General features: G+C 37.0%; 1 protein-coding gene and 1 long non-coding RNA gene across 7 annotated transcripts in view; one reads left to right on the forward strand and one right to left on the reverse strand.

Moving 5' to 3' along the window:
- Positions 1-13,677, forward strand: part of CTDSPL2 (CTD small phosphatase like 2) — an 81,372-nt gene extending 67,695 nt beyond the window's left edge. For all 4 annotated transcript variants that reach the window (XM_014780664.2, XM_014780663.2, XM_004421508.3 and 1 more), the window contains exons 9-13: positions 5,357-5,419; positions 5,524-5,603; positions 8,657-8,783; positions 10,315-10,410; positions 11,589-13,677. In XM_014780664.2, coding sequence (XP_014636150.1) covers positions 5,357-5,419; positions 5,524-5,603; positions 8,657-8,783; positions 10,315-10,410; positions 11,589-11,654 — 432 coding nt within the window. In that variant the 3' untranslated portion in view covers positions 11,655-13,677. The remainder of the gene's footprint in view (positions 1-5,356; positions 5,420-5,523; positions 5,604-8,656; positions 8,784-10,314; positions 10,411-11,588) is intronic.
- A 1,728-nt stretch (positions 13,678-15,405) lies between these two features.
- Positions 15,406-26,955, reverse strand: LOC147917537 (uncharacterized). Of its 3 annotated transcripts, none has more exons than XR_015550384.1 (4): positions 26,827-26,955; positions 23,482-25,153; positions 20,011-20,194; positions 15,406-15,467 (listed from the first exon to the last, which is right to left on the reverse strand). It is a non-coding gene; the product is annotated as an uncharacterized LOC147917537 (long non-coding RNA). The 3 variants fall into 3 exon arrangements; XR_015550385.1 differs by lacking the exon at positions 15,406-15,467 and adding an exon at positions 16,248-16,664; XR_015550383.1 differs by lacking the exon at positions 15,406-15,467 and adding an exon at positions 17,243-17,613.
- Between the last annotated feature and the right edge of the window lie 90 nt (positions 26,956-27,045).

Consider the following 27,045-nt stretch of genomic DNA (forward strand, 5'->3'; position numbering starts at 1 on the left):
ATTAAGAAAATACATGGAAAGTTCTTGTTCAACAGCTAAAAATGTTCTGCAAATTTAGGAGAGGCGACAGTTGATTACTAAGCATATTAAATTGGAGGCTTGAAAGTTTAGAATTTGTTTTTAAAGGCAACATTTTTGTTTTACTAAAATGGCCCTTTTTTTGCTTTTAAAATGACTAAACTTTATTTTACTATAAACACATCAAAAGTTTATATATATATATACGCAAGTATATGTACATACACATTTAAATAAAAATATTATATAATGGCTAGTTTTTACTTGAAAATTATGCTTCATTGATAACTTTTAATATACCATCTATATGAATGCATTAAGCTTCACTTTATCCCACTTGGACTCTCTAAGAAAATTCCTTTTCAAATTTATTTCTATTTAATACTGTGTAAGGTTTTGCAGAAGTTTTTAGTTTGGAGACTTTTGTTTGTTTTTATTTTTATTGGTTTTGATGTTTTAGTATTTACCTATTCATTCTCACATTGATCCACCTACCAATACTTTATCCCCAGCAGCCATCTACCTCTTATTGGAACTGCGTGAAGCAAAAGATGACTGTAAAATCACCCTATGTGTTTGAAGTTGAGGCCTCCACAGGGCCTACCTGAGCAACCCTCTTTCTATGGAGAAGGTTTGGGTTTTGTCTCTAAGCTCTGGTATTGATGCTAAGAAAATGTTAACTAAGTTAAATAGCTAAGCTATCAACTGACGCAATTCATTATTACTTTCCCTCTTCTAAAAGTATAGATTGTAGCCATAGGGCTTTCTTTTTGAGTTGAGGTTGCCTATTTCTCTCCCATACTCATCCCAGCTATTCTCCTTTTGACTAATTACTTTTAAATACTAAGGTGGATAGTAATAATAGCTATTGATAGTTTCAATGTACCAGGCACTGTTCTAGGTGCTTTACATATATTATTTAATCCTCACAACAACCCTATGAGGTAGGTACTCTTATTATACCCATTTCATAGATGAGGAAACTGAAGTGTACAGAAGGGTTTAAAAAAATTGGCCGAGCCACTTTGTACACCTGTGGTATCTACTAATGGTAAGATTTTTCAGTTATTTGTAGCATATCATTTTTCACATTCCCCAGCATTGTTAGTTTTCTACTGCTTTAAATCCTTACTGCTGACTAAACAAATAGCATTCACCAATCATCTTTTTATTTAAAGGTGCCATACTCTTAAGTGGGTGAGTCCCACTGAATTTACCATTTTTTAACGTAAAACAGTGTAGCAATAAGTTCAAAGGATAGCATGGAAAAACTATTAAAGATGTTTCTTTTTTAATATGTTAGGGTCATGTTATCTGTGCTTAAAACCATTTAGAAATATTTTTCCTAAAAAGATTCATATATAAGAAATTTTTTTTCTTAAGCAGTTTCAATTTGTGGGCAAGTGATTATCTTCGGATGTTTTCTTTGCTCCTTTTTTTTGGTCATGCTGAGAAAATTATCTGTAATATTAGATAAAGGTTTGGTAAACTAATAGTCAGAAATTACCCAGTGTATATAACTTGACATTGCATACTTAGACATAAATTTGAATTTAGACAGACTTGATCACAAAATATTTATAATCAATTTATAACTGGATATTTTAATGACTACTTTTATCAAATCTAGTTCTGTTAAACCATTTATGGCCTATTAGGACTATCTATATACACAATTATAGGACATTCTCATTGTCTTAATAGCAAAGAAAGTACAGGCTGACTGTCAGGTATTGTTCATATCAAGTAGTGTTAATGTACTGTTAATGTAATGTTATTTTTCTGTTATATATTCATCGCTTTTCTCTATAAAATTTAAATTTTGTTAAAATCTATCCACAACAGATTATAAAAGATTAGTTCTGTTATCACTCTTTTGCAGGTATTATTCTAGTAGATTTTATTTTAAAAGTTTTCCATAATGAACATATTCATAAATCCCTATCTTGAGGTAGTAGTCTATTTAAGACATGTCTTTGGTAGTGGTATTTTTATATAATAATTGTTTCTTATTATGGCATTATGCATTATTTTAAAACTTTTTAATTTTTTCAAAATATATTTGGTTTAGTGATAGAAGATTAAAACTATTTGTAGTGTAGATACAATAATTGCATATATTTGGAAGAACGTACGTATGCCAGTCTGAAGTGAAACTTCTGTCCTAATCTTACATTTGTAAGACTACATGGTTTTGAAGCGTTGGAAGTTTGAAGAAGGATGGTTGGTGAAATACTAAGTATAAAAAGAATGTAGAAAATAGGAAGTAGGCAGGTCAGGACAGGAATCTTTGTTATGAGAAAGTTAGGAGAAGAAAAATGGAGTTAAGAGCATCTGTGGAATAGATTTGGAAGCATTTGGAAGCATACCTATGTGTGCATCTGTATGTTTGTGTCTCTGTGACCTAACACAATAAGTGATTATAGTCTCAGTGTATTAAACATACAGTTGTTCTTTATTTGTTTCCTACTGGACAATACTTAGTGCTTCTTGACTTCTGTATATTTCTGCTTTACTATATCCATCCAAATGACTTAGACCCTGCTGGCCTTGTAGTTTTATTTTTGTTTCTGAGATTTTGCCTTTGCAGCACATGGCAGTACCCATACCCCATGTGGTCCCAACCCCATCCCTGCTCACTGTTACGTTGTACCTTTCTACAGTCTTTTTTTTCACTAACCACCTCAGTTTCTGCATGTCTCTTAATTCTGAAACACCTTCCTATTCTAATGGTGAATCTATTCTGAGGATAGGAACTTTTATAGTCAACATTTATTCTATTCACATGGTAAGGAACACTCTAGCAATACATTCCCCCATCTTCAGTGCCACTTTTCATCCCCAGTAATCAAGCATATTTTGAAGGTAATATCAAATTTTAAGATGTATTTTATATTTAAATATAGTCAAACTTGTAGAATGCATAGTGAAGTTATAGTTTTGACGTAATCTGGCAGTCACTGTCTAAGTTGGAAAATGTCACCTTTGTACAGTGTTCCACTTATTACGCTTGGATAATATTGTTTAAATAGAAGTATTCCTCTATAATGGAAGTGTATTAGTGTTCAGAGGAAACAAATCCCAAATTACAGAGGCTCTGCTTATCTTAATTTACAATATGGAGCAAGTGATAACAGGGATATTGAAAACAAATGAAAAAGTGAAATATTTTTAGTTATTAAAAGCATGTAAGTGATAAACCTTCGTAGCAACAAACAAAAGGCTCTGATGGTTCATAGTTTATCATCCTCCTTAAGATGAGATAATTGAAAAAACGTATTGGCAGAATTGATGGTTTTTTTCTTTTTCTTTTTTTTTTTTGTGAGGAAGATCAGCCCTGAGCTAACATCTGCCAATCCTCCTCTTTTTGCTGAGGGAGACTGGCCCTGGGCTAACATCCATGCCCATCTTCCTCCACTGTATATGGGACGCTGCCACAGCACGGCTTGACAAGCGGTGCGTCGGTGCGTGCCTGGGATCCGAACCGGCGAACCCCGGGCTGCTGCAGCAGAGCGCGTGCACTTGCGCCACCGGGCTGGCCTCTGATAGTTTTTTTCTTAACCATCACAAATCTATTTTGAAAAGACCCATAGTTAATAAAAAATGATTTTGCCAGTTAAGGTAGTAATATAACTAAAATCTATCAGTTACTTGGATTACCAAACAAATAAGGTGTGTGTGGTTTCAACCAAGGCCACAAACTATACTAGATGTTTCAGAATGAAAATGTTAAAAAATTTTTTGTACCTCATCCTAAATGATAGTGATTGGATACAGAGGATTTGGTTATTTTTATTTGCTAGGAGTAGGAGTATGTGGCTTACTTTATTTTTGATTAGTCAAGAAATTGACATAAAATGCCTGACTAATAGGATTAAAAGCAAGTTAAACTTTTATCATTCTAGTCTGGAGGTGGGGATAGAGTAATATTATTAGCATATTAATAATTGTTCCCAATTTGTCTTCCACAAGTGATCAATTCTTAAGGCAGTTCAGTAGCTGCCCTTGTGTAGTCATGTAGGCTTACCTCTCTTTCTCTATTTTGTCTATATTGCTTAACTTCAGGCAATTCTATTTCATTTACTCAACAGATTTTTATCAATTACTTACTATATATTTGGCATTGTCTCATGCCCTTTGGGCTTTGGAAATTACAGATTGGTAGAATATAGTCCCTACCTCCTAGAATCCTTTGCATGATTTCCCTGTTCTGCCCTAAAACATCCCTAGAACAAGGTTTTTATCATGAGGGCATTTTTGTGTGGATGTGTGTTGATGACAGAATTAAACTCATGAAGCCTAGATTTTGAATTTGTTGTCACCACAGTTTTTTTAAAAAATCTGAATCCAGTGAATCTGGTACATAGGTGTTCTGTAAATATTTGTTGTTCATGGTATCTGAGGTTAATAATCACTTTTGAGTGGAGTACAAAATTTTCTTTTTATAAAATTTTGTCACAAAATGAATACAATTTAAAGGAGTCAAAATCTCTTGTAAATTGGTGTTAGTGGTTGCTCATGGCTTATATTTCTGTGCTTTTTGAATATTGGAGTATATGATAAGAACCACATTAAAAGTAGGCAAAAAGACAGACACAGAAATAGGAAAATAACGTATATAAGTCAGTTCTTTGGGTATTGTAGTCTTTCCTGATATTGCCAGTAGGTTTTGGTAACTGATGTGTTTGACTACTAATATTTTCAATCTCAAGTAGCCCAGTACTGCAAATTTAGATGCCATATCTGAATCAGTAAATGTAGAACAACAAGATTGACTTCTGAAAAATTCCACTTATTTAAACCCACCAATCCAGACATCTATGTCTTGAACATTATTTAATAGAAATTTAAAATAAAGGTATTCTTAGCAGGTTATTGTTGAGAAGAAATTCTAGTAATTATTGAGGAAGGTCATTGAGACAGGTCAGCTAGAGGTGGACACAGAGCCTGCCTAATAATTGGATGGATGCTACCTGGCTGGAAGATGGAGCTGATTGGTGGATCAAAATCTCAGAGGGAAACCTTCCATTTTTAGTTTAAATGTTTACTAAAATTATATTCCACAAAGTACTATTATATTGTATGCTGCTATTTAACTATTAAAAAGTGAAATGATCACCATTGATTATTATTGCCCTGCTAGAAAATTGTTTTAAGTGATTTTTGGTATGTGAAATATATTTGGATGAGTGGTACTTATTAGTAAACTTTTCTATTATTTTAAAATATGAACTTTTTAATTATAATATTTCCAAAGTTAGAACACAATGTATCTTATAAATAAGTTGTTTCTATGTTATATTTTAATTTGCTGAAGCCTGTCTTTGTATTTCCTCAGGTTTATGTGAGATTAAGACCATTCTTCAGGGAATTCCTGGAACGAATGTCTCAGATGTATGAGGTAAACATGCTTAAGCTAATTACCTAAGTATTTTTATTTTATTCAATATAGTACCCATATTTAGATCATGTATAATGATTACTTCTTTTCCCCTGAATTTGTAGATCATTCTTTTTACTGCTTCTAAGAAGGTGTATGCAGACAAGTTACTGAACATACTAGACCCTAAAAAGCAACTGGTCAGGTAAATTTAATTAAGAAATAGTGGAAATGTCTGTCACACTGATCTATGAATTTACTATGATTCTATTTAATTTTGATGGCCATTTTCAGTTGGCTGCATATATAGAGATTTGTTGTGTTGAATGGTGAAAATAAATGAATTTTTTAAGCCCCAAACTCTTTAAGAGTTCCTAATGATATACCTATATACCTCCAGACAGACGTTCTTTAAAGGATACAAGAATCAAATGTATTTATTCACTGTTACATCTGTATCCTTACTTTTTTTGGGATTGGGGGGAGATTGGGGGTATGTGGAATTTTTCACTGTGTGCATGATGTTTTCACTTCCTTATGTCTCTGAGATAATGCATGTTACGTCACCTTTTTGATGGCATAGAGAAATAAGTTTTAACAGAAAGGATCAAATTAAACTCTTTTGCTTTTTTCAAGAGCAAATTTATCTTCCATGGAAAGAAAATGTTACATGAATCTAATTGGAAATTGCAGTTGGTTTAGTCACTCAGGTTATCCTGATCCTGGACTCAGTTCCTTGTGCGTGTCCTAAGCCAGCAGATGCAGTGTGTTCCTGGTTAGGTGGGAGTGCCTTGGGTAATTTTTAAACAGTTTGAAAATTAGTTCCATTATTTCTGTCAACTGAAGTGAGATCTTAAGACTGCAGAATGTTGCTGCATCCTCTAAGATGTAGGAGTTAATCTTTGAGTCTTTGAGCCAGAGCTAAGAGAGATGCCACAAAAGGCTCATAAAAGCTTTAATGGCTGGGTATTCATATTCTTCAATGCTTTCTTCCATATAGTCTTAGTGGAAAATCCTAAACTTAATTTCTACTGTTAAATAGTAGCTTTATTATTGAATGGTTGCAACTATGCTGAAAGGCTTTTCCGAATGTCCATGTTTAGGATATTTTTTTCCTTCTAAATAGAACTGTGATTTTTTTTTTTTTAATCTAAAGGATCAAAATTTGTCCTTGTAGTCTGTTTCCATTTTATCTTTCATATAAGCAAGCTTCAGATACACAAATGAAAATGTGGTATTTTCTATTCATAAAAGTATATTATAATTCATGCTCATTTTACCTAACTTTAACAAAAGTATACAGATGATTTTGCTTTCATGACTTCATTCATTCTGAAGACTTCTGTTCAGCACCTCCAATATTTCAGGGAACAGTGGTGAGCAACATAAGCCCTTCCCTCTTGGAGCTTTCATTCTACTGGGGGGCAAATCATAGTCATGCAATTATAATGTTACAAATTAACACCTCTCTTTTAAACTAGTTTTATAAAATCTACACATTGGGAATTTAAATTCATTTTATCAAGTTGTATTTTGAGAAACTTAAAACAAGGAACACTTTTTGAACAGTATATTGAATTCATTAGAGTGCTATAGGGAATTATCTGTTTTGGTGACAAAGTAGACTCAGAAATTCCTTTGATCTCTGAATCTTGTGAGTCCAAATGCAAATATGATGACTGGCAAAAGTAGTTTCTTTCTAAAACCACATATACATGCTGTTGACCCTCAGATTCCTGAATAAGTGGTGGGGGAGAGGGGTTAATACAATTTAATTAAAGTAACCGTTAGTATCCACATACATATTTAGTTATCTCCTGTCTTAGGTGAGTTTGCTACTATTGGGGAAGAGGCAGCAGTATGACTTCCATGTACATGCTGTACCTGCCTCTCCGATTTCCTCATATCTAAATGTTTATCCAGATAAAATATGGAATCTTATTTAGGCCCAACCAGGACTTAAATTCGTGTGTCTAGTCTTATTGTTTCAAAGTAGGACTCTCTTTAAACCTTTCAGAGATAGATGATTATTTAATTAAAAGTATTCTTTATAATAAGCGGGGAAGAACTGTTTATACCACATTTTGTCTGGTTGTAAAATTCTTTTTTGCCATCACCACTGGCACTGATAAGGTTGAGTTTTGTTGTTGTTGTTATTGTTAGAGCTATGACATATTTTGTTGGTAGAAAGTGCCACTTTCTTCAAGTTGCATAATGGAAAATACAGGTATGAGTAGGGCCTAGCTCCTGAAAAATTGTTTAGTGGGATTAAGACACAAGGAAGCCAAACTACCAAATTATTAATGTATACAAATGGAGTATTTCAAGGTGGTCTGTATCAATTATTAGTAATATTCAGAGACTAATATTTTGAGTGCTAAATGATGGTTATATAATTATTATAGTATATAAATATTATTCTAAAACTTTTAATAGCTTTTAAAGATAATATAGCATTTTTCAATTTAGTATCTACCATTGGTGAAACATCAGTTTACATTTGCAATGTTTAAGTCTGAATTCATCATTTCATTCAATCCTTGTTTTTTCAAATGATCATATACACACTCACACTAAATTAAAAGAAAGATGGGTGTTTGAGTAAAGTTGAAATGATGGAATGTTTTGGCCACTGCATCTTTTCTCAAAAACTATAAGAGAAACTAAAAACATTTTTTAAAACGCCAACACAGAAACATTCCTTCTTATATTTTCTATTCTGGCATGTACAGGGATAGGGAGGCTGTGTGGTCTTCTGGTTAGAGCAAAGGACTGGGAGCCAGGAGGATCCTGGGTTCCAATGCGGGGCTAACCACTGACTTACTGTGTGACCTTGGGCAAGTCACTTGACCTCCTTGTGCCTCAGTCAACCATCTGGAAAAATGGTTAAAAAGCAGGACCTCGCTGACAACCAGATGCTGCATCTGAACTGAGCTTTCCTGGGTAAATAAATTACAAAAACAATTTACAGAGTTTTTAATCCCTCTTTATAATTTAATATAAAATTTTGGGATAAACCGAAGTTCTTTACAGCATGGTAATATTTCATTGTAAGATTTCAATAATTGCTAAGAATTTTTATAGTAAAATTGTAGCCCAAAGCTTAGGCCCACATTTATATTTGAATTTCCTTTTTGAGAGAAAATAAGGCTTAATCTGTAAAGCCTATGGTATGTGTATGTGTATATGTTTCAGTATATGTTGTACTTTTTAGAGGTTTTTTTTTTTTAGTTAATTTGTTTTTATTTTTATGTTTAGGCACCGGCTTTTCCGTGAACATTGTGTTTGTGTACAAGGAAACTATATAAAGGACTTAAATATCCTTGGAAGAGATCTTTCAAAAACTATAATAATTGACAACTCACCACAAGCCTTTGCATATCAGGTAGGAAAAGGGTTGCTAAAAAAAAATCAGATTGGAAAAAAACATACAATGAGGACAAATGCTGCCAAACAGAATATGATGGGAGAAGAAAATTTTCATTGATGGAATTTCCCTGTTTAGTGTCATCTTTTAGAATTAGAAATGCTAAATTGGTATATTCCTGGTGGAAAATTTTCTTTTAAATGAAGTACAACATAAAGAAAAATCTGAGTAGTAAATCTGAATAAGAAAGGACTATAAGATACACATCATTTAATAGCATTCTTATCAGTTGTTAAATCAGTAATTTAATTATAAACATGTTTGAGAATTACGTATAGCTAAACCATGTTCTTCTGTTCTGTTTGATTTGACATTCTGAAATATTTTCTTAGACTATTTTGTCAATATATTTGTACCCTTTGCCAATGATTGTTTGAAACATAACTTCAACTAGAGATGAGCCATCCTTGCAAGATATATTTTACATTTGAATATGTTCATGTGCTATGTCTGAGATTTTTCTTTACAATAAATCAGTGCAGAGTGGGGATGGTGGAAAGTGAGTTGGGTGTAGATGAAACAAAATTCACCCTTCTGTGTTTCAACATGTCCATTATAAAAAATAAAAAAGAAGAAAAGAGGAAAAACTGCATATAGTATTGAAGTTTGTTCAGTTTAGGTCACTATGTTTATTTGTTTGCATTTTGAGGTATGGTTTTAAGAATTTCATCTTGGGTCCCAGATGAAATCATTTCAGCTATCCACTGTCTCAAACAGTGCCCCCCCCCCTTTTTTTTTTGTGAGTAAGATCAGCCCTGAGCTAACATCCACGCCAATCCTCCTCTTTTTTTGCTGAGGAAGACTGGCCCTGGACTAACATCTGTGCCCTTCTTCCTCCACTTTATATGGGACGCCGCCACAGCATGGCCTGACAAGCGGTGCCTCGGTGCGCGCCCGGGATCCGAAGTGTTCTGTGTAAATGTTAGGATAAAGATATTTTATCCTAGAGATTATTTACTATAAAACAAATATGGTTTGCATTCTTGATTTTAGACTCCTCCTTCAATGAAATACCATTGAGTCAATTTGTTATGTTCCTACTATGTTTTGGGAATAAAACAATGAATGGGACATGGGCCCTGTGTAAAAGTATATGCTTTCTGATAGTGTTCTGTTTAGATTGTCAATACCCCTTCATTCACAATGCCTAGCATTGACTAATAGTAACTATTTCTTGAGTGAATAAAGGAATGTTTTTAGTTATGTTATGCAAAATTTTTTTTAATGTATCTTTCTTGTTGTTTAGTTTTATATAAACTAAGAAGAAATTACGCTGAAAAGCCAGTTAGGCTTCAGTTTATTCCTTAACATCCGTCTCTTGGCAATATTGAGTTGTCAAAGAATATATGACAAGCATAAACTCTGATGGCATTCCTTTTCAAAGGAATGTATAGATCAATGTTTACTTAAATGTTATTTCTTTTTTAAGCTTTTCCAAAGTAGACAATGTAAATAAAAAGAGGATTTACTTACTTATTTATTGTTTTAGCTATCTAATGGAATCCCTATAGAAAGCTGGTTTATGGATAAAAATGACAATGAACTCCTAAAATTGATTCCATTTCTGGAGAAGCTTGTAGAACTGGTAAGTATATCTTATCATTTATCTTTTTCTGTTATGTTTTTGTTGTCTCAACTCTATCGAAGTAAATCTTAAATTGCTTTACTTTACGTGTACTGACTTTTTAAGTCAGCGTGGTGGGAGATTAGGGCAGGTTGAAAAGGATTACAAGCACTTTCAAACCTTATAAATTATATTAAAATTATGCTTATCAGTATTTAAAAATTTATAGATTGAATGTTTTTATTTTATTGGGTTTCCTCTTGCAAGTCACCAACTAGTTGTGTTAAATTGATTTCATTTTGCTTTCATAGTTCAGGTCTAGAATTAATACTTATGCTACTGAAACTTTATTCTGGGAATTTTTTTCCTATATCCTTGGATTAATTTTAAAACTAATGTAGGGCCGGCCCTGTGGCTTGGTGGTTAAGTGCGCGCGCTGTGATGCTGGTGGCCCGGGTTCGGATCTCGGGTGCGCATCGAGGCACCACTTCTCCGTTCATCCTGAGGCCGAGTCCCACATACAGCGACTAGAAGGATGTGCAGCTACGACACACAACTATCCACTGGGGCTTTGGGGGGAAAAATAAAATAAATAAAATCTTTAAAACTAATGTATACAGTAGAATTCAGGGCTTAATGCTTTTACCTATCTTTTGGTTTGGCTTTTTATTGCATGATTGTTTTTAGAAAATTAAAACTTTTTTTTTGTGAGGGAGATCAGCCCTGAGCTAACATCCGTGCTAATCCTCCTCTTTTTTGCTGAGGAAGACCGGCTCTGAGCTACCATCTATTGCCAATCCTCCTCCTTTTTTTCTTCCCCAAAGCCCCAGTAGATAGTTGTACGTCATAGTTGCACATCCTTCTAGTTGCTGTATGTGGGATGCGGCCTCAGCATGGCTGGAGAAGCGGTGCGTGGGTGCGTGCCTGGGATCCGAACCCAGGCCGCCAGTAGCGGAGCGCACGCACTTAACTGCTAAGCCACGGGGCTGGCCCTTAATGACAGTGTTTTTTAAAAGTCTAAATTTAATTCTAAGTTAACTGCTTCTGTGTAGTATCTTTATATATAGGCAAACAAAATAATGTAAGTTGTAAAATAAATAGTGGTGTATTTTGTCTGCAAAGTAAGAATGTTCATAATGTTATGCTGATCATATCTTTGAAATTACGTGGCTTACTAAAATGTCTTTTTCTTCACACAGAATGAAGATGTTCGACCTCACATCAGAGACAGATTTCGCTTGCATGATTTGCTGCCCCCAGATTAAGTACAAAGACTTCTCAAATCACTGAAGGGGGAGAGAATGCAGGACCCTTTTGGACTAAGAAAAAAACATTGCCATTACTGTTGAAATTTTGCATTTTTGTACCCCGTCTTGCTTTTCTTATCTTTGGTGCCCAATAATAATCAAGGGTTACAGAAAGAGACTTTATCTCAGATTGAATACATATAGTAGGTAGGCTAAAACAGAAGAGTCTTTAGAACTAGTGCAACTCCAGTGAAATTTTTTTATGTACAGGACATCTGCAGTTTATAAAGAATTCTGTTTCTGCCACCAGCAGTTTGACCTGTAGTCACACAGGATTTTATGATAATAACAGAGATGAAAATGGACTTTTATTTTCTCTCTGTTTGGTGCTCTAAGTGGGTTTGTAGCCACTTTTCTGTTACTTTAAAATTCTCATTTCAACAGGAATGGCCAGTAAAAGTTGTTTTATTTTTCCTGTTAAGGTTTATAACCTTTTTACATTTTTGACCTGTATTAGATTAGAATTTCATTATGCATTCCTTTTAGTTGAGGCGCTTCATAGTTTTCTGGAAATAGTCAATTTTTAGTTTTTTATTATACATTTGAATGGCCGTTTTCCTGCTTTGTCTGCCTGCATATTGTATATTTGTTTAAAAATATTCTCTACTTTTAGTCCATGTAAGTTTCATTTAGAAAGACATGCATTTATATTTTGTTTCTGTAATATTCTACTGTAGGTGAAATCTTTTCAAAAATCAAGAGACTGGTTAGATAAGAATATACGAATGACTAATATTCAAAAGATTTAAACCATTGTGATGGCATGTGTTCCCAAATGGTAATATCTTGCAATGACACACAGATTTAATGGATAAAGGTATACCTCAGACTTCACTGTGCTCACCAATCTTTGAGGAGAATGAGTTTGGTCACCTCCTGGGCTTGATTTGGTTACTGCTGCCTTTGGTTTTCTCCAGGGATGAAGTATTCAACACAGTGACGCAGTATTTTTAGTTATTTTGCATGGGCTGGTAGTACCTCTGTTATGCTCTCGGTTACAATCAATTTAAAACTCTGTATAACAGTCTTGGTACCTTACAGTAGCTATGCATAATCCTGTGGCGCAGTAAACTCCCAAGCCACCAATGCAGTTAATATGCTCTCATAGTGGTTTTCTATGCTATATGGAAATAGTCTTCAAGCCTTGGTTCTCTAATGCAGCTACCACAAGAGGTTGATATTTTTATAGTGGCGTGTAATCTCCTTTTCGGGAGGCTTTTTATGGAAGGTAGAATTTGTAAAAGTTAGTATGCTTTGCCTCTCGACTGCATTAACATGCCACAGGCTCAGACTGTTTTTGTGTAAAGGATGTCAAAGAACGGCACTTTTTCTAAAGAGAAGTTTGATATTTTGTATGCTTGTTAAGAAAGTACAGTATTGGAAATTAAAGGTGGACAACTGATAATTGAGGAGTATGTCACTTAATTTTTTATGTATATTACCTGTTTACTTGTACAACTTATTGTACAAATTACATGCAGCTTCATTTTCAAATGAATCCTTAAAATAAGGAAATCTTTTTAGGAAAACATTTAATTTTTGTATTTTGATTTTACAGGCATGAGTTATGTCAATTTTCAGTGTATTAATGAAGATTTTAACTTTTCATCAGGTTGAGTGTTTTCTTACTATATTATCTGTTGTGTATGTAGTTAGCATATTGTGTCACTGAACTGTTTAAAAATCTAGCATGTAGAGCAAGCCTGTTTTGTGGAAAATCCTTATTCATTAAAAAAATAATCATGGCAGGTTTTCTGCAAAAAAAAAAAAAAAAGCAAAAGCATTTGCAATTCAGAATACTGGGTTTTTTTTGTTTGTTTTTGTTTTAATTTAAAGAAAGGTATTTTGCTTGCAGGAAAAAATACTACAGATTCATTTTAGTGAGAATCCTTGAAATGTATTTATCTTTAGGGCATCTGGGCATCTTTATGCTATTTGTCTTCTGTCTTTCTTGAAATAAAATGTACATACGTTACCTTTACATATGCTCTTGCTCAAAATTGTGAACCTAGTTACATTTCTCCTTGTTCCCTTTTTATGCTCAAACAGCAAATCCCAAAACCTGTACAAGATTTAAACTTTCAGCATACATTATAATTGCTGAAAGCTTTTCTGATTAAGTAAATACAGTCTCAAAGGGCTTTCCCATAACTTAAAGGGAAATGTAAGCACCTATACTATTGTGCTTGTGGGCACTTTAAATAAACATCAACTTTTAATCATCTTTTATTAATGGTAAAGCTGTTTTCAGTCCCATGCTACGAGAGTTCCTTTAAGTCGACTGACAAATGAATCAAGCATAACAAGATTCTGAAAAGAAAGAAACTAAGGGAAATTTAATATGACCTGGAAAAATTTCTTGAGACCAATTTAATACATTTTTCTTCATTACTTGATTTGAGTCATTTTAAATTTGTTGTTAATGCAAAATTTAAAATAATTTCTAAAGAGACACTTATCCAGCTTCCTTCCACCATAATATATTGTTTTATATCCTCATTACCCTTCTTTTATCTGTTGGTAGATGTTATCTTAAACACTTCCATTTAGTTAAGTGGAAGTGTATATTTTATAAATTGAGATATGCCCAGTCTCTTCAGTTCACACAGGAAAATGAACTCTTAAAAACTGACTGTAGTAAATGCAGGAGAGATGAATACCTAAGACACAGCAAAAGTGACCTATATACACGTTACAACTCTGAAGTACATATTATAATTGTGATATTTCCAGTGATAAATGTCTGACTTTTAAGACATTCTTTTAAATATTTGTATTATTGTTAGGATGTTTTATTTTTAGTTGTGTTTTTTAATTCCATGTAATATATGTAGCCCTAACCAGATTTATATCACCATCTTTCTGCTTGGGTCTTAAAAAGAGAGGTGATAACAATTTGAAAGCATAAATTGTTTTATATTAGCTAGTATGTATATTTATTTACCCAATGGCTTTACCTTGTTTCCCAAAATTTGGGGGGGATTTGTTGAAAGCATTGTATCGTCTATAAATGGCTATTTTCTTGTAACTGTCAGTGAAAATGGATGTGTACATTGTTTTTTTTATATTCCTCTGGTTTTTCTGGTTTGCTTTTTGTTTTTTTTTTTTTAGGGTTAATCATAGAATGGTTTTAAAAAAAAAAGTTATTTTTGGCCAATGACTTTTTAGCTAGATATTACTTTCATTCAACCTTCTAAAGAAGTTCATTTTTCATTGTTTTGTTCAACTTGCCTGAAAAACAGAGAGACTTCATCTCATCAATGAAGAAAGCATTTCATTATTCCTACAAATCTTTACAGCGAGCACAGAATTCTTCATAAGGACCAGATCTCTTCCATGTCTTATGTCAATCACATAGAGCTGAAATGTAAAGGACACTGAAAGCCTTCATTTAATTGTACTAACATGATGGTGTTATATACTACATCATTAGCTAGTTAAGGTTTTCTGACCTGATTTCTCTTTGTCTTCCTAGGTATTTATTTGTTATCTCTTATAATCTTGTGTATCTAAATTAACTTAGTTAATAGTTACCCACCGAATAACTATGCCAAGCAACTAGGAAAGAATGTTTATTTTATTTCCCCTTATAGGGGAAGAGTGGACTGGGAACAAAAATGTACAGGCCAAAAGGCCTTAGGTTGTCATTCATTCACTTTCTTATTCCTCTCATGAGCTATATTTGAGTATAGTATTTTTTCAGTGCTGATGTGCTTGATTATATGTCATTACTTTTCATGTCTTCCCCTGAGTTGAAAGCCTGATAGGAACCTGTATAAAATACATTTTAAAATTTCAGAATAAGAACCACAAAACTCAGTATCTTATATTTAAATGCTACTTAAATTATTATTGGAATCCAAGTCTCACTCACTAGGATACATTTTTATAAAATGTTTCTCTGTATCTTGAATTGAAATTACTTGCCTAGAGGCAAGAGTTCTGGGGATATAATGCGTTTTGAGAAATTTTTAAAAGGGGGATAAGAGAACCACAAAGTTTATACTTAGTTACTTTATGGTTTTGATATTAGTTAGTATTTTAAAGTACGTCAGAGGTTCCCAAACCTGACTGTTCATTAGAATTACTCTGAGGAGCTTTTGAAATACAGATTCCTGAGGCTTAGCCCCACAAAATTGTCTCACTGAGTCTAGAGTGGGGCCTGAGAGTTCTGTGTCTTTTAAAAGCTCTCCAAGTGATTCTAATAGCCAGGTTTGGGAAATCACTGTTTTAAATAATGTGACAGTGGTTTGAGAGTAGGCAACAAAATAAAAGTTTACCAGACATCTCTTTGTGGTAGAGTTTTCTTTTTCTTTTTGTAAACTGGGACCAGATTTCACAGAACTTATTCAAGATACATGGAGGAAAAATAATGAAGATTGAGGCTACTGCTCATTATCATTCTTATCTTTCATACTTTTTAAGAGTTTGCATTTCTAGCACTTGGAATAGTTGATCATATACACAGCTGAAGGACATATCCCTGAATGAGACCATTATATATATTAACTGTAAAATATTTCACTATTTTTTTATTTTATAAATCTTTGTAGAAATAAGCAATGAAATACTACTTTCAACTTTTGAAATGGGATTTTTCAAGGCAGTGTCCTTTTCGCATTAAGGTAGGGGGGAGTTGATATTCTCTCTGCCTTTTTCCACAGGAATCAGTATAAAGTCCTGGACATTTAAAAATCTCAATTTAATTTCTACATATTTACTATGCAGTATAGCCGTGAACAAGTAATGTAGATTTAGTTTTCTCATCTTCATATGCCCTGATCACCCTACCTCACAGGGTTGTTGTGGGGATAAATAAAACTTTTATGGAAGCACTTTTCTTTGATGATATTTTATCAGCCATTAGAAACAATATAATATCTAGTAACATTTAGATAGTGCTTTTTTTGTTTACAAGTATGCAGTTTTTTCACATTACTTTTCCTTTTGATGATCTTCAGGACAGACCTGTAAGGAACATAGAGTATGTGACAGATAAGGAAACTGAGGCTCAGAGAGGGCTGTAACCCAGGACCTCAGCTCTTCTGGGAGACTGGAGTTCAGGTATCACTACAACATAACTTTTTCACAAGGCCTTGGCATATTTGTATAATCATGTTTGTACATAAATACAAAGCTTTCTCAAGTTTATAAATCAACTTAGCCAACAAAATTTTCTTAAAAAGGAATATAGAAACTTGATTCAAAAACTTGTGGTATAAACTAGGCCCTAGAGTTTAATGATTCAATTTTTAACTAGAAGGAAACTCCAACTTCTAAGTTTACCCCTTTATTTTACAGATAAGGAAATATATCTAGAAAAGTGTCTTCCCAAGATCACAGAGCTGGGATTAGAATCTAGGTCTCTTAATTACTATTACTCAGGGGCTGGCCCCATGGCGTGGTGGTTAAGTGGGCGCACTCTGCTGCTGGCGGCCTGGGTTTGGATCCCAGGTGTGCACCGAGGCACCACTTGTCAAGCCATGCTGTGGCAGCGTCCCACATAAAGTAGAGGAAGATAGGCACAGGTGTTAGCCCAGGGCCAGTATTCCTCAGCAAAAAGAGGAGGATTGGCATGGATGTTAGCTCAGGGCTGATCTTCCTCACCAAAAAAAAAAAAAAAAAAAATTACTAAAAGTAATGACTTTAGGAGGAATGATATTCTTTTTTTTTTTTTTTTTTTTAAAGATTTTATTTATTTTATTTTTTCCCCCCAAAGCCCCAGTGGATAGTTGTATGTCGTAGCTGCACATCCTTCTAGTTGCTGTATGCGGGACTCGGCCTCAGGATGAACGGAGAAGTGGTGCCTCGATGCGCACCCGGGATCCGAACCCGGGCCACCAGCATCGCAGCGCGCGCACTTAACCACCAAGCCACGGGGCCGGCCCAGGAATGATATTCTTAATTTCTGGAAGTACTGTGTGCAGAAGTGAAATAAAACATTTGAATGATACCTGAAAACAAAGGGGTTAGTTTTGAAAAGTAGAGATAAAATGGCAAGAAAGAACCAGATTATGGTGAGCTAAAATGAGGCATTTATACTTGATGTAATGGGCTAATAATAACTTGAATCATTATAACTAAAATAGCACTCTGGTCTCACCTCAATCTCTGTGATGAGACTTTTTTTTTCAAGCTTTATTGAATAAAATTGACGTATAACATTGTGTAAATTAAAGGTGTATGATGTGACGTATATATTATGAAATGTTTACCACAATAAGGTTAGTTAACATATCCTTCACCTCACATTCATTACCATTTTTGTTGTTATGGTGAAAACATTTAAAATCTATTCTAATAACAACTTTCAAGTATATGATACAGTATTGCTAACTATAGTCACCATGCTGTACATTAGATCCCTGGAACATTAGAACCTCATACAACTGGAAGTCTGTACCCTTTGACCAACATCTCTTCATTCTCCCCCAGCCCCTGGCTGTGATGTGACTTAATGATAACTATTTTCCCTAAGCTCCAAAGGAGTTTAATGCACATCCAGGGTTTAAGAATCACTGCAGTAGGCCTTTAGAAGTAAATGATTGGACTTCAGGTAAAGAGTTGACTTGGGAGAATGATTAATAAAAGGAGCATAAAGTTCAGAGTCAAAAGACTGGAATTCAAGTCCTTGATAACTCATCTACCTACTAGACAAAGTAGTTCTCTGAGCCTCAGTTTGTTCATCTGAAAATGGGTGCACCAAGCTTCATCTTTCAGAATTACAAAGATGAAACATGTCAGAGCATGTTATAAACTGTAAAGCAATATGCAGTATAAATGACCACCAGAATGAAAATGTTCAAGCAGCTAGTTTTCTTGAGGGTGTGTGGGAGATATACACAGGGTTTTGGAAGAAGTCTGAAGCTAGAGGGGGCAGGAATGGGCAGTAGAATCAGGGTATTGTAATACCACTGATGTCAGGGAGAGTCTTCAAGACAAGCAGTAAGGTGCATTCAAAGACTGGAAAAGTGATAAAGGAGAGGTCACCTATAACTGTCAAGAAGATATTTGATGAAAATATGCTGAGTGTTAAGCAATGGCTGATGAAATTGAAGTGTTGAATGGCTTGAGAAGTCTGGTAAGAAGTTAGGGTAGCAGGCTCATATAAATGATTTGCTAAGTTAGAAGTCTCTTAGTAATGGATGAACTAAATAACTAGAGCTGTTAATGGCTACCATACAATGAGCTTTAATGTTATATTTGATGTATGACAATATTTGTTGAAGGTAGCTAAAAGTAGCCTTCCTAATGACAGTAAAAAAATCATTTTAAAACACTACCTTACTATGTGTAAGTATGTCAGGCTCTGCAAATGACAGAAGGAAGTAAACCTGACGCTGCCCTCAAGCTTACAGTCTAGTGGTAGCAACTGACATTAATTACTGTTGGGAAAAGGGTCACGATGGAGAAGAATCGCTTTGAGAGCACTAATAACAATCTACTCTGGAAGTGAGGCTTGGGTTGGCTGAAGAAGCATTGTTTAAGTTGAGATCTGTAGAATATTTATTGAAAGAATATAAAGCTGGGCTTGGGTGTGGGGGAGAGAAGGGTAAAATCAAGCAAGGGAGTAAATGATCAGATCTGTCAAAAAGATCACTTTGCTGCATTGGGAATAAAGTGGGGGGGTAGGGGGAGACCAGTAAGAAGAGTTATATAGAAGTTGACCTAATTCTCCACACATTGTATTCCCTTTCTCCAAGATAACAAATGGCTAATGCATTGAGCGCTGGCATCATAATGGACAATCTGAGGTCAGGAGATTGGTAAAGTCTGAGGGAGTATGGTTTGTCCAGTTTAATGACAGGCATAGGAAGGCACACCAGGATTTTATGGCACCGTATAAAATAAGTATGAAGGGCCGGCCCCGTGGCTTGGCGGTTAAGTGCGCACGCTCTGCTGCTGGTGGCCCGGGGTTCGGATCCCGGGCGCGCACAGACGCACCGCTTCTCCGGCCATGCTGAGGCCGCGTCCCACATACAGCAACTAGAAGGATGTGCAGCTATGACGTACAACTATCTACTGGGGCTTTGGGGGATAAAATAAATAAAAATTAAAAAAAAAAAATAAGTATGGAAAAATGTATAGGAGTTGAATGGAGACAGATGTCATTTCACGTCTTGTAAGATTCTTGGGTAAGCTTTTTTGGGGGAGAGGGAAGTTAAAATGGAAAAAGTCATTCAATTAGTTGTTTCTATATCAAATCATATAAATTAAATCTTTTTATATATGTAATGACTCAGTGATTTTGGTATTTTATAAGTGAGTTTTAACCTGGTCCTATTTGCAATTAAAACCTCCTCTTTAGCCTTACCTTATTTCATCTTTATGAGATTTTGAGTCTGGTGCTTAAGATACTTCCATTTAGAAAGAAGCCATGAGCAGCACTGCTTCATTTCTGCGTCATTTACTCTCCTATGGCTTTAATGATGAAGCTTCTTGAAGGCAGAAGTTTTAATGTTAATTTCTTCAACAAACTGATCAGTTACTCTGCTCCTCTGTAAAATGGGAATATTATGTGTGATTATAGGGTTCCCCTAGAGATTAACATGTGAATCATAGGTTAGTTTGAAGGACTAAATGAAATCCCCAGCACATAGTTCTAGACAATTGTTTCCTTGTTTCCTCATTTCAAAAAAGCAGCATGCACAATACTGTGAATACTCAATTTCTGTTTCAAAAATTTATCAGTGCTGCATACACATAGCCCATGTATTTTTCCACAGCACCTCCAACCCCCACCCTATTTTCAATGGCATGTGGTTTAATATCTTGAAGTTAATATTCCCAGAACCTAGAATAGTACTTGGTACAGGGTAGGCACTCAATAATTATTTGTTGAGTAAATGAAGGAATGAATGAGCCTACATTTCAAAGTTAGGACTTCTATTTATAAGGTCAGAAAATTGATCCATTCAGTGCAACCCACAATTGATGAAACTCAGGGGAATTGGTTCACACTAATTAAACTCACAAGACACTAATTCTTAAGCCAGATTTCAATTTCATTCATTTACTGTTCCCAAGTTTCCTCCTTATGAAACTAAATCACAATCCAATGTCTGCTTGGTAAGAATAGAATTAGAGGGAAAGTCTACTGAAAGAGAATCATAACAGCTAATATTAAGTCAACAGAATGACCTCATCTCTACTAGATATCTTATCTGCTGAAAGTCTGCAAGTCAGCTTACCCTTTTCTTTGGAGACTGTCAATGTCTTGTTCTTTGGCATCACCTTCCCTATATTTCATCTTTCTGTTAACATTTTCTTTTTTTCTTTTTTTTGCTGAGGAAGATTCACCCTGAGCTAACATCTGTGCCAATATTTCTCTATTTTTTAGTATGTGGGCTGCCAGCACAACATGGCCACTAACAGAGTGGTGTAGGTCCACACCTGGGAAATGAATCCAGGCTGCCAAAGCGGAGCATGCTGAACTTAACCACTAGGCAACTGTGACTGGCCCAACATTTTTTTTAAAGATACATTGTCTTACAACATCTTCAGGCAAGTTAATACAGAGGACTACATTACCACTTCAGAAATAAACAGTCTTGCTTTCCTGGGACTCCACCTTGGGGTAGTTGGTTGAATCTGGGAACTTCTTAGCCACTTACTATTTCGTACTTCAGGTTACTGATAAAATGCTGTGGGCTTACCAGTAATATAATAAAAAAGCATCTTTTGGGGCTGGCCCAGTGGCGTAGTGGTTAATTTTGCATGTTCTGCTTCAGTGGCCCAGGGTTCGCTGGTTCGTACCCTGGGCGCGGACCTACTCACCACTCATCAAGCCATGCTGAGGCAGCATCCCATATAGAAGAGCTACACCTCTACAACTGTGATACACAACTATGTACTGGGGCTTTGGGGAGAAAAAAGAAAAAAAGAGGAAGATTGGCAACAGACGTGAGTGCAGGGCCAATCTTCCTCAAAAAAAAAAAAAAATCTTTCTTTGGGACCCAGCTGTACTAATTTTCTTTTGAGACTACCTTTCATGAAGAGAAACAATGGCCTGATGGGCAGGTTTTTCTTGGAAAAAACCTCAGTTCTGCATAGAAACTTATTTATGCAGTCATTCAACAGTTACTAAGTGCCTACTATGTGCCAAACACAGACTTAAAAGTATAGCAGAGCTTAGCCTCTCAAGATTTCTTATCTGCAAATAGACTACTAGGATATATTTTTACAATTTTTAGCTGAAGCCAAGAATGGAATTTACTGGAAAGATAGTGGGGTACCCCGTGGCATTTAAGGAAGAGCTGGACAACTGGACCTCAAGGGAATGCATGAGGCAGTAAAGTGGCTTGGGAAATCATCACTCCAACAGGAGCTTGTGGTCTTCCCTTCAGGGTGCTGTCATCAGCCACCAACTCCCAGGCCCTGAGAGTCTTGAGTTCCAAATTCTAAAGTCCTAGGAAAGAGAATCTTTCTGTTATCATTGCATAACAATTCACCTCAAAACTTAAGAGGCTTAAGATGACATCTCTCACAGATCTGTGGGTTGAGTGGGCTCAGCTGGGCAACTCTTGGCTTGGGGTCTTCTGTGATTGCATCAAAAAAGTAGTTGGAGATGGAATCATTTGAAGGCTCAACTAGGCTGGATGTCCAAGATGGCTTCTTCACTCCTATATCTGTTATCTCTGCTGGGATAATCTGAAACAGCCAGCGGCTGGCTGAGTATTTCTCTCTCCCTAAACAGCCTCTCCATATGGTTAGCTTGAATCAGCATGGTAGTAAGACTTCCTAAATGGTGGCTGACTTCCACCAGAGTGAGCATTCCAAAAGGTGCAGGTGGAAGCTGCAAGGCTTGTTGTGGCCTAGCTTTAGATGTCATTTCTGTCCTATTCTACTGGTCAAAAATGAATCACAAGGCTAGCCCAGACTCAAGGGGAAGAGACTACATAAGGAGTTGAATACTGCTCACTAAAGGGCCATCTTTGGAGACCATCAGAGAATCTGGTGGTTCCACTGGGTTACTTACATCCCATCTAGGGGCAGATTCAGATTTTATATGGTTTGAAGCATATACAATTTGGAGGGCTTTCTTGAAGAATGGAAGGGGCCCATGCAATGAGGGTCGCTCAAGCTAAAGCTTCATTAGCTTCAGTTAATCTGCTTCTGACTTCCTTCCCAAATCAGCTATGGTAATGGAGCAAACATGACCCTAGGGAGTCCACCTACTCTTGTATACTAGGACAATTTTCAGAAAAGGAATTATTATTATTTTTAAATACCTTTGTTATAGACAATTTTTTTTTTTTTTTGTGAGGAAGATCAGCCCTGAGCTAACATCCATGCCAATCCTCCTCTTTTTGCTGAGGAAGACCAGCCCTGAGCTAACATCTATTGCCAATCCTCCTCCTTTTTTCCCCTTTTTCTCCCCAAAGCCCCAGTAGATAGTTGTATGTCATAGTTGCACATCCTTCTAGTTGCTGTATGTAGGACGCGGCCTCAGCATGGCCGGAGAAGCGGTGCGTTGGTGTGCACCGAGGATCCGAACCCGGGCCTCCAGTAGTGGAGTGCATGCACTTAACCACTAAGCCACGGGGCCGGCCCCAGAAAAGGAATTATTGTGAGCTTTCCCCACCCCTCACCAGAAGTGCCCAATGTTCAGTTCAATATAATCTGATCATTTGAATCACAAGAACCCAGGTCTCTTGACTTCCAACAGTGAATTTTCAAATATACCATAATTCATAGTATTTTAAAATTTATATTTTTTACCAAAAAAAGTGGTAGAATTGGAAGGATACAAAATTTTTTTAAAAACTTACTATCCTTTCTATACCTTTTTCCTCTGGCTGCTACTTAAATGTTATGTCCTTCAAGGTTTCTTCTCATTCTTTCCTATCTTCAGATGGCCTCTACTTCCACATGATTCCATCCACCACCATAATCAGATGACTCCAAATCTTCTATCTGGAGCCCAGATTTCTTCAGTTCCAAATGTGTCCTAGACATTTCCATTTGGATGTCCCATAGGAATATCAAGATCTGAGTGGCCAAAACTTAATTTATCCTTATTCCTTATTATTATGAGAGGTACCATTCAGTCATTTTCAGAAACATTTATTGAGCATTTACTACATGGCAGACACTGGGAGTACAGCAGTCAAGAACACAAGGTCCCTGTGCTCCAAACAGACATTAAATAAACAAGGTCATTAGAGATTGTGATAAATGCTATGACAAAAACAGAGTGATGAGATAGAGTCACTGGGGGAGGCCCCTTGCAGGAGGGAGATCAGGGAAGAAAGAGCTTTTTGCAAAGGTAATATATGAACTTTGATTTGAAGGAGGAAGAAAAGCCAACCATACAAAGAGGTGTGGAAGAGCACTGTAGGCAGAAAGAACAGCAAGTACAAAGTCCAAAAATAGGGAAAGGCTTAGTAGGCCCTCTACCTGAGGGCCAGGAGCAACTGAGGTTAATGAAAGAGAATGGCATAAGGGGCTTGGTGGGAGGAGGCAGGAGTCAGGAGTCAGACTATACAGGGCCTTGTAAGCTATAGTAAGGAGTTGGATTTTACCCTAAAAATAACAAGAAGCCACTAAAGGGATTTCAACTGAGAGAAAGGGGTGTGACGATCTGATTTACAATTTTTTTTTTTTGGTGAGGGAGATGGGACCTGAGCTAACATCTATTGCCAGTCTTCCTCTTTTTGCTTGAGGAAGATTGTCCCTGAGCTAACATGTGTGCCAATCTTCTATTTTTTGTATGTGGGATGCCGCCACAGCATGGCTTAATGAGCTGTGCATAGGTCCACACCTGGAATCCGAACCCATGAACCCCAGACCACCGAAGCAGAGCACGCAAACTTAACCACTACACCAGTGGGCTGGCCCCTGATTTACATTTTTAAATTAAAAAAACTGCCTGGTGCGTAGTGAATAGATTGTGGAGAGGGAAGAGTGGAAGCAGGAAAACCAATTGGGAGGTTATTATACTAGAACAGTCTAGAGAAAGCTTGGATTGAGGTGGTAGCAAGAGTCAGGGGGGTAATTAAATGAACTCAAGATTAATATTGGTAGTAATTCACAGAACTTGGTGATGGATTGAATTTAGGGGGTGAGAGAGAGGAAGAAAGCAAGGAGAGCTCACAGGTTTTTGACTTGAGCATCTATAGATGGGTGTCACCACCACTCACTCAATCTCCAAAGGCATTACCTTCTATGTACTTCTCCCTTCCCCTCCTCCTCCATATCCAGTCAATCACTGTAGCAGTCAGGGTTATCCAGAGAAAAAGAACCAATAGGATGTGTATATATACACAGAAAAAGGTTTATTTTAAGGAATTGGCTTGCAGGATTGCGGGAGCTGGCAAGTCCAAAATCTGCAGGGCAGGCCAGCAGGCTGGAGACCCAGGGGAGAGCTGATGCTGCAGAGTCCAAAGGCAGTCTGGTGGTAGAATTCCTTTTTCCTCATTATGTTTTCTTAAGGCCTTCAACTGATTAGATGAGACCTAGCCACATTAGGGAGGGTAATCTGCTTTACTCAAAGTCTACTGATTTAACTGTTAATCACATACAACAAATACATTCGCAGCAACAACTAGAATAGTGATTGACCAAAAACTGGGTAGATGGCCTAGCTAAGTTGGCACATAAAATTAACCATCATAGTCACTAAATTCTGTTGATTTTGACCCTTAAATATTTCTCAGATTTGTTCCTTCTTTCCTGTCGCCCTTGCCTTACTTTTAGGCTTGTATTCTTCTCATTTAATTCATAAAATATTTACTTATGTATTAGATACTGTGCCAAATACTGGAGATACACTGTGAATAAAAGAAAGATTGTGCCCTAAGGACCTTATATTCCAGTCTTTCCCTGCCTTCTGTCTTGCCTCCTTCCAATCCATCTTTCTAAATGGATGCCTGTATATCATTGCCTCTCACACTTTAATGCACAAAGTCTCATCTGAAGATCTTGTTAAAAGGCAGATTCTGATTCAGTAGGTCTGGGATGGGGCCTGAGCTTCTGCATTTCTAACAAGCTCCCAAGGTGTTGCTGCTGATGGGGGGACAAACTTTAAGTAATTGGGCTGTAGAATCTCTCTTAAAAGCCCATCTTTACGAAATGTGTATTTGTAGACTCTCTGAAAAGATACACAAGAAATGGGGAACAATGGTTGCCACTAGAAAGAATAGAATAGCTGAACACTGTATATAGCTTTTTATAACTTGAATGTTGTACCAAGTATGTATTCGACAATAAAACGTGAAACTGCTCTCCTCTTAAACCCTCTGCAGCAAAGACCAGTGGCCCAAAAGGCAGAGTGCAGCTTAGCCTATCTTAAGCCCTTTATTATGATCAGTTTACCTGCTCAGCTTATCTGCGATTGTCTCACTCAGTCAGGTGAGGGACCATATGCGTTCTTTCTATTGGAAGTGCACTTGAGCAAACTTCACTTGGTCTTTCAAACTCCAATTTCCGCAGCGCTTACCTCAAGAAGACTTTCATGCATCCCCGCTCCCCCCGCCGTTATTGTTACCTTTTTACATTAACCTCACAATGTTTCTTTTTGTTGCAGCCATCACACTGTGTCGAAACTTGTTTACACGTCTATCTATGTTACTTGATTATGCGCTCCTTGAAGACAAGGCTAGAGTTTATGCCTAGCGCAGACTGAGTTTCAAAATTATTCTACGAAATAATGAATCATGTACTGGCCTCATGAGGCTCACAGGACAGGAAAATCCTCGAGCTCTGGGGCTCTCTTCGATCCCTTCGTGACTAACTCGACGCAAACGTGCCAGGAGCTGACTCCAAGCACCCTGGCTGGGAAGAGTGCCAGGAACGCGGCTCTCTCCACTCGCTCCTTCCCGGGCGCCCCGCGCACACCGGCTTCCCGAGGGATCCCTCCTCCCCCAGCGCGCGAGCGGGCCCTCGGGGGGTCAGGGAGGCCCGTCCACCGCCCCCAGAGGCGGCCGTGGCGTTCAGAGTCCGCTTCTCAGCGCGGCGTGAAGAGGCTGGGGGTCTCCACAAGCAGCCACAGGCGGCGATCAAAGTGACCAGAGGGAGGGCGCACCCGACCAGTCGGGGCGGGGCTGGGCTTGGTAGGGGAGGGATGGCGACAACAGGCGAGGGCCAAGCGCCAGGCAAGGTACCGCCCTGCTAAGTTCCCCGCACTCACGTTTCCTCCCCGGGGCCCAGGCTAGGGTGGCGGTCTCCGGCCTCTTCATCTCTCCCCGCCCCACTATCCACCAGGACTGTTCCGCGTCGTGGGGTACCGGACGCTCTCCTCGCCAGCCCGCGCTACCCACGCCCCACTGACCGCATTCCACGCCCCCTTCCCGCCTGCGCGCGCGTCCCCGCCGCCACCAGAGGGGGCGGGGCCTGGGTCCCGGCGTAG

The sequence above is a fragment of the Ceratotherium simum genome, chromosome 3, assembly GCF_057802395.1.
Source record: "Ceratotherium simum simum isolate JZ-2026a chromosome 3, ASM5780239v1, whole genome shotgun sequence".
Lineage (NCBI taxonomy): Eukaryota > Metazoa > Chordata > Mammalia > Perissodactyla > Rhinocerotidae > Ceratotherium > Ceratotherium simum.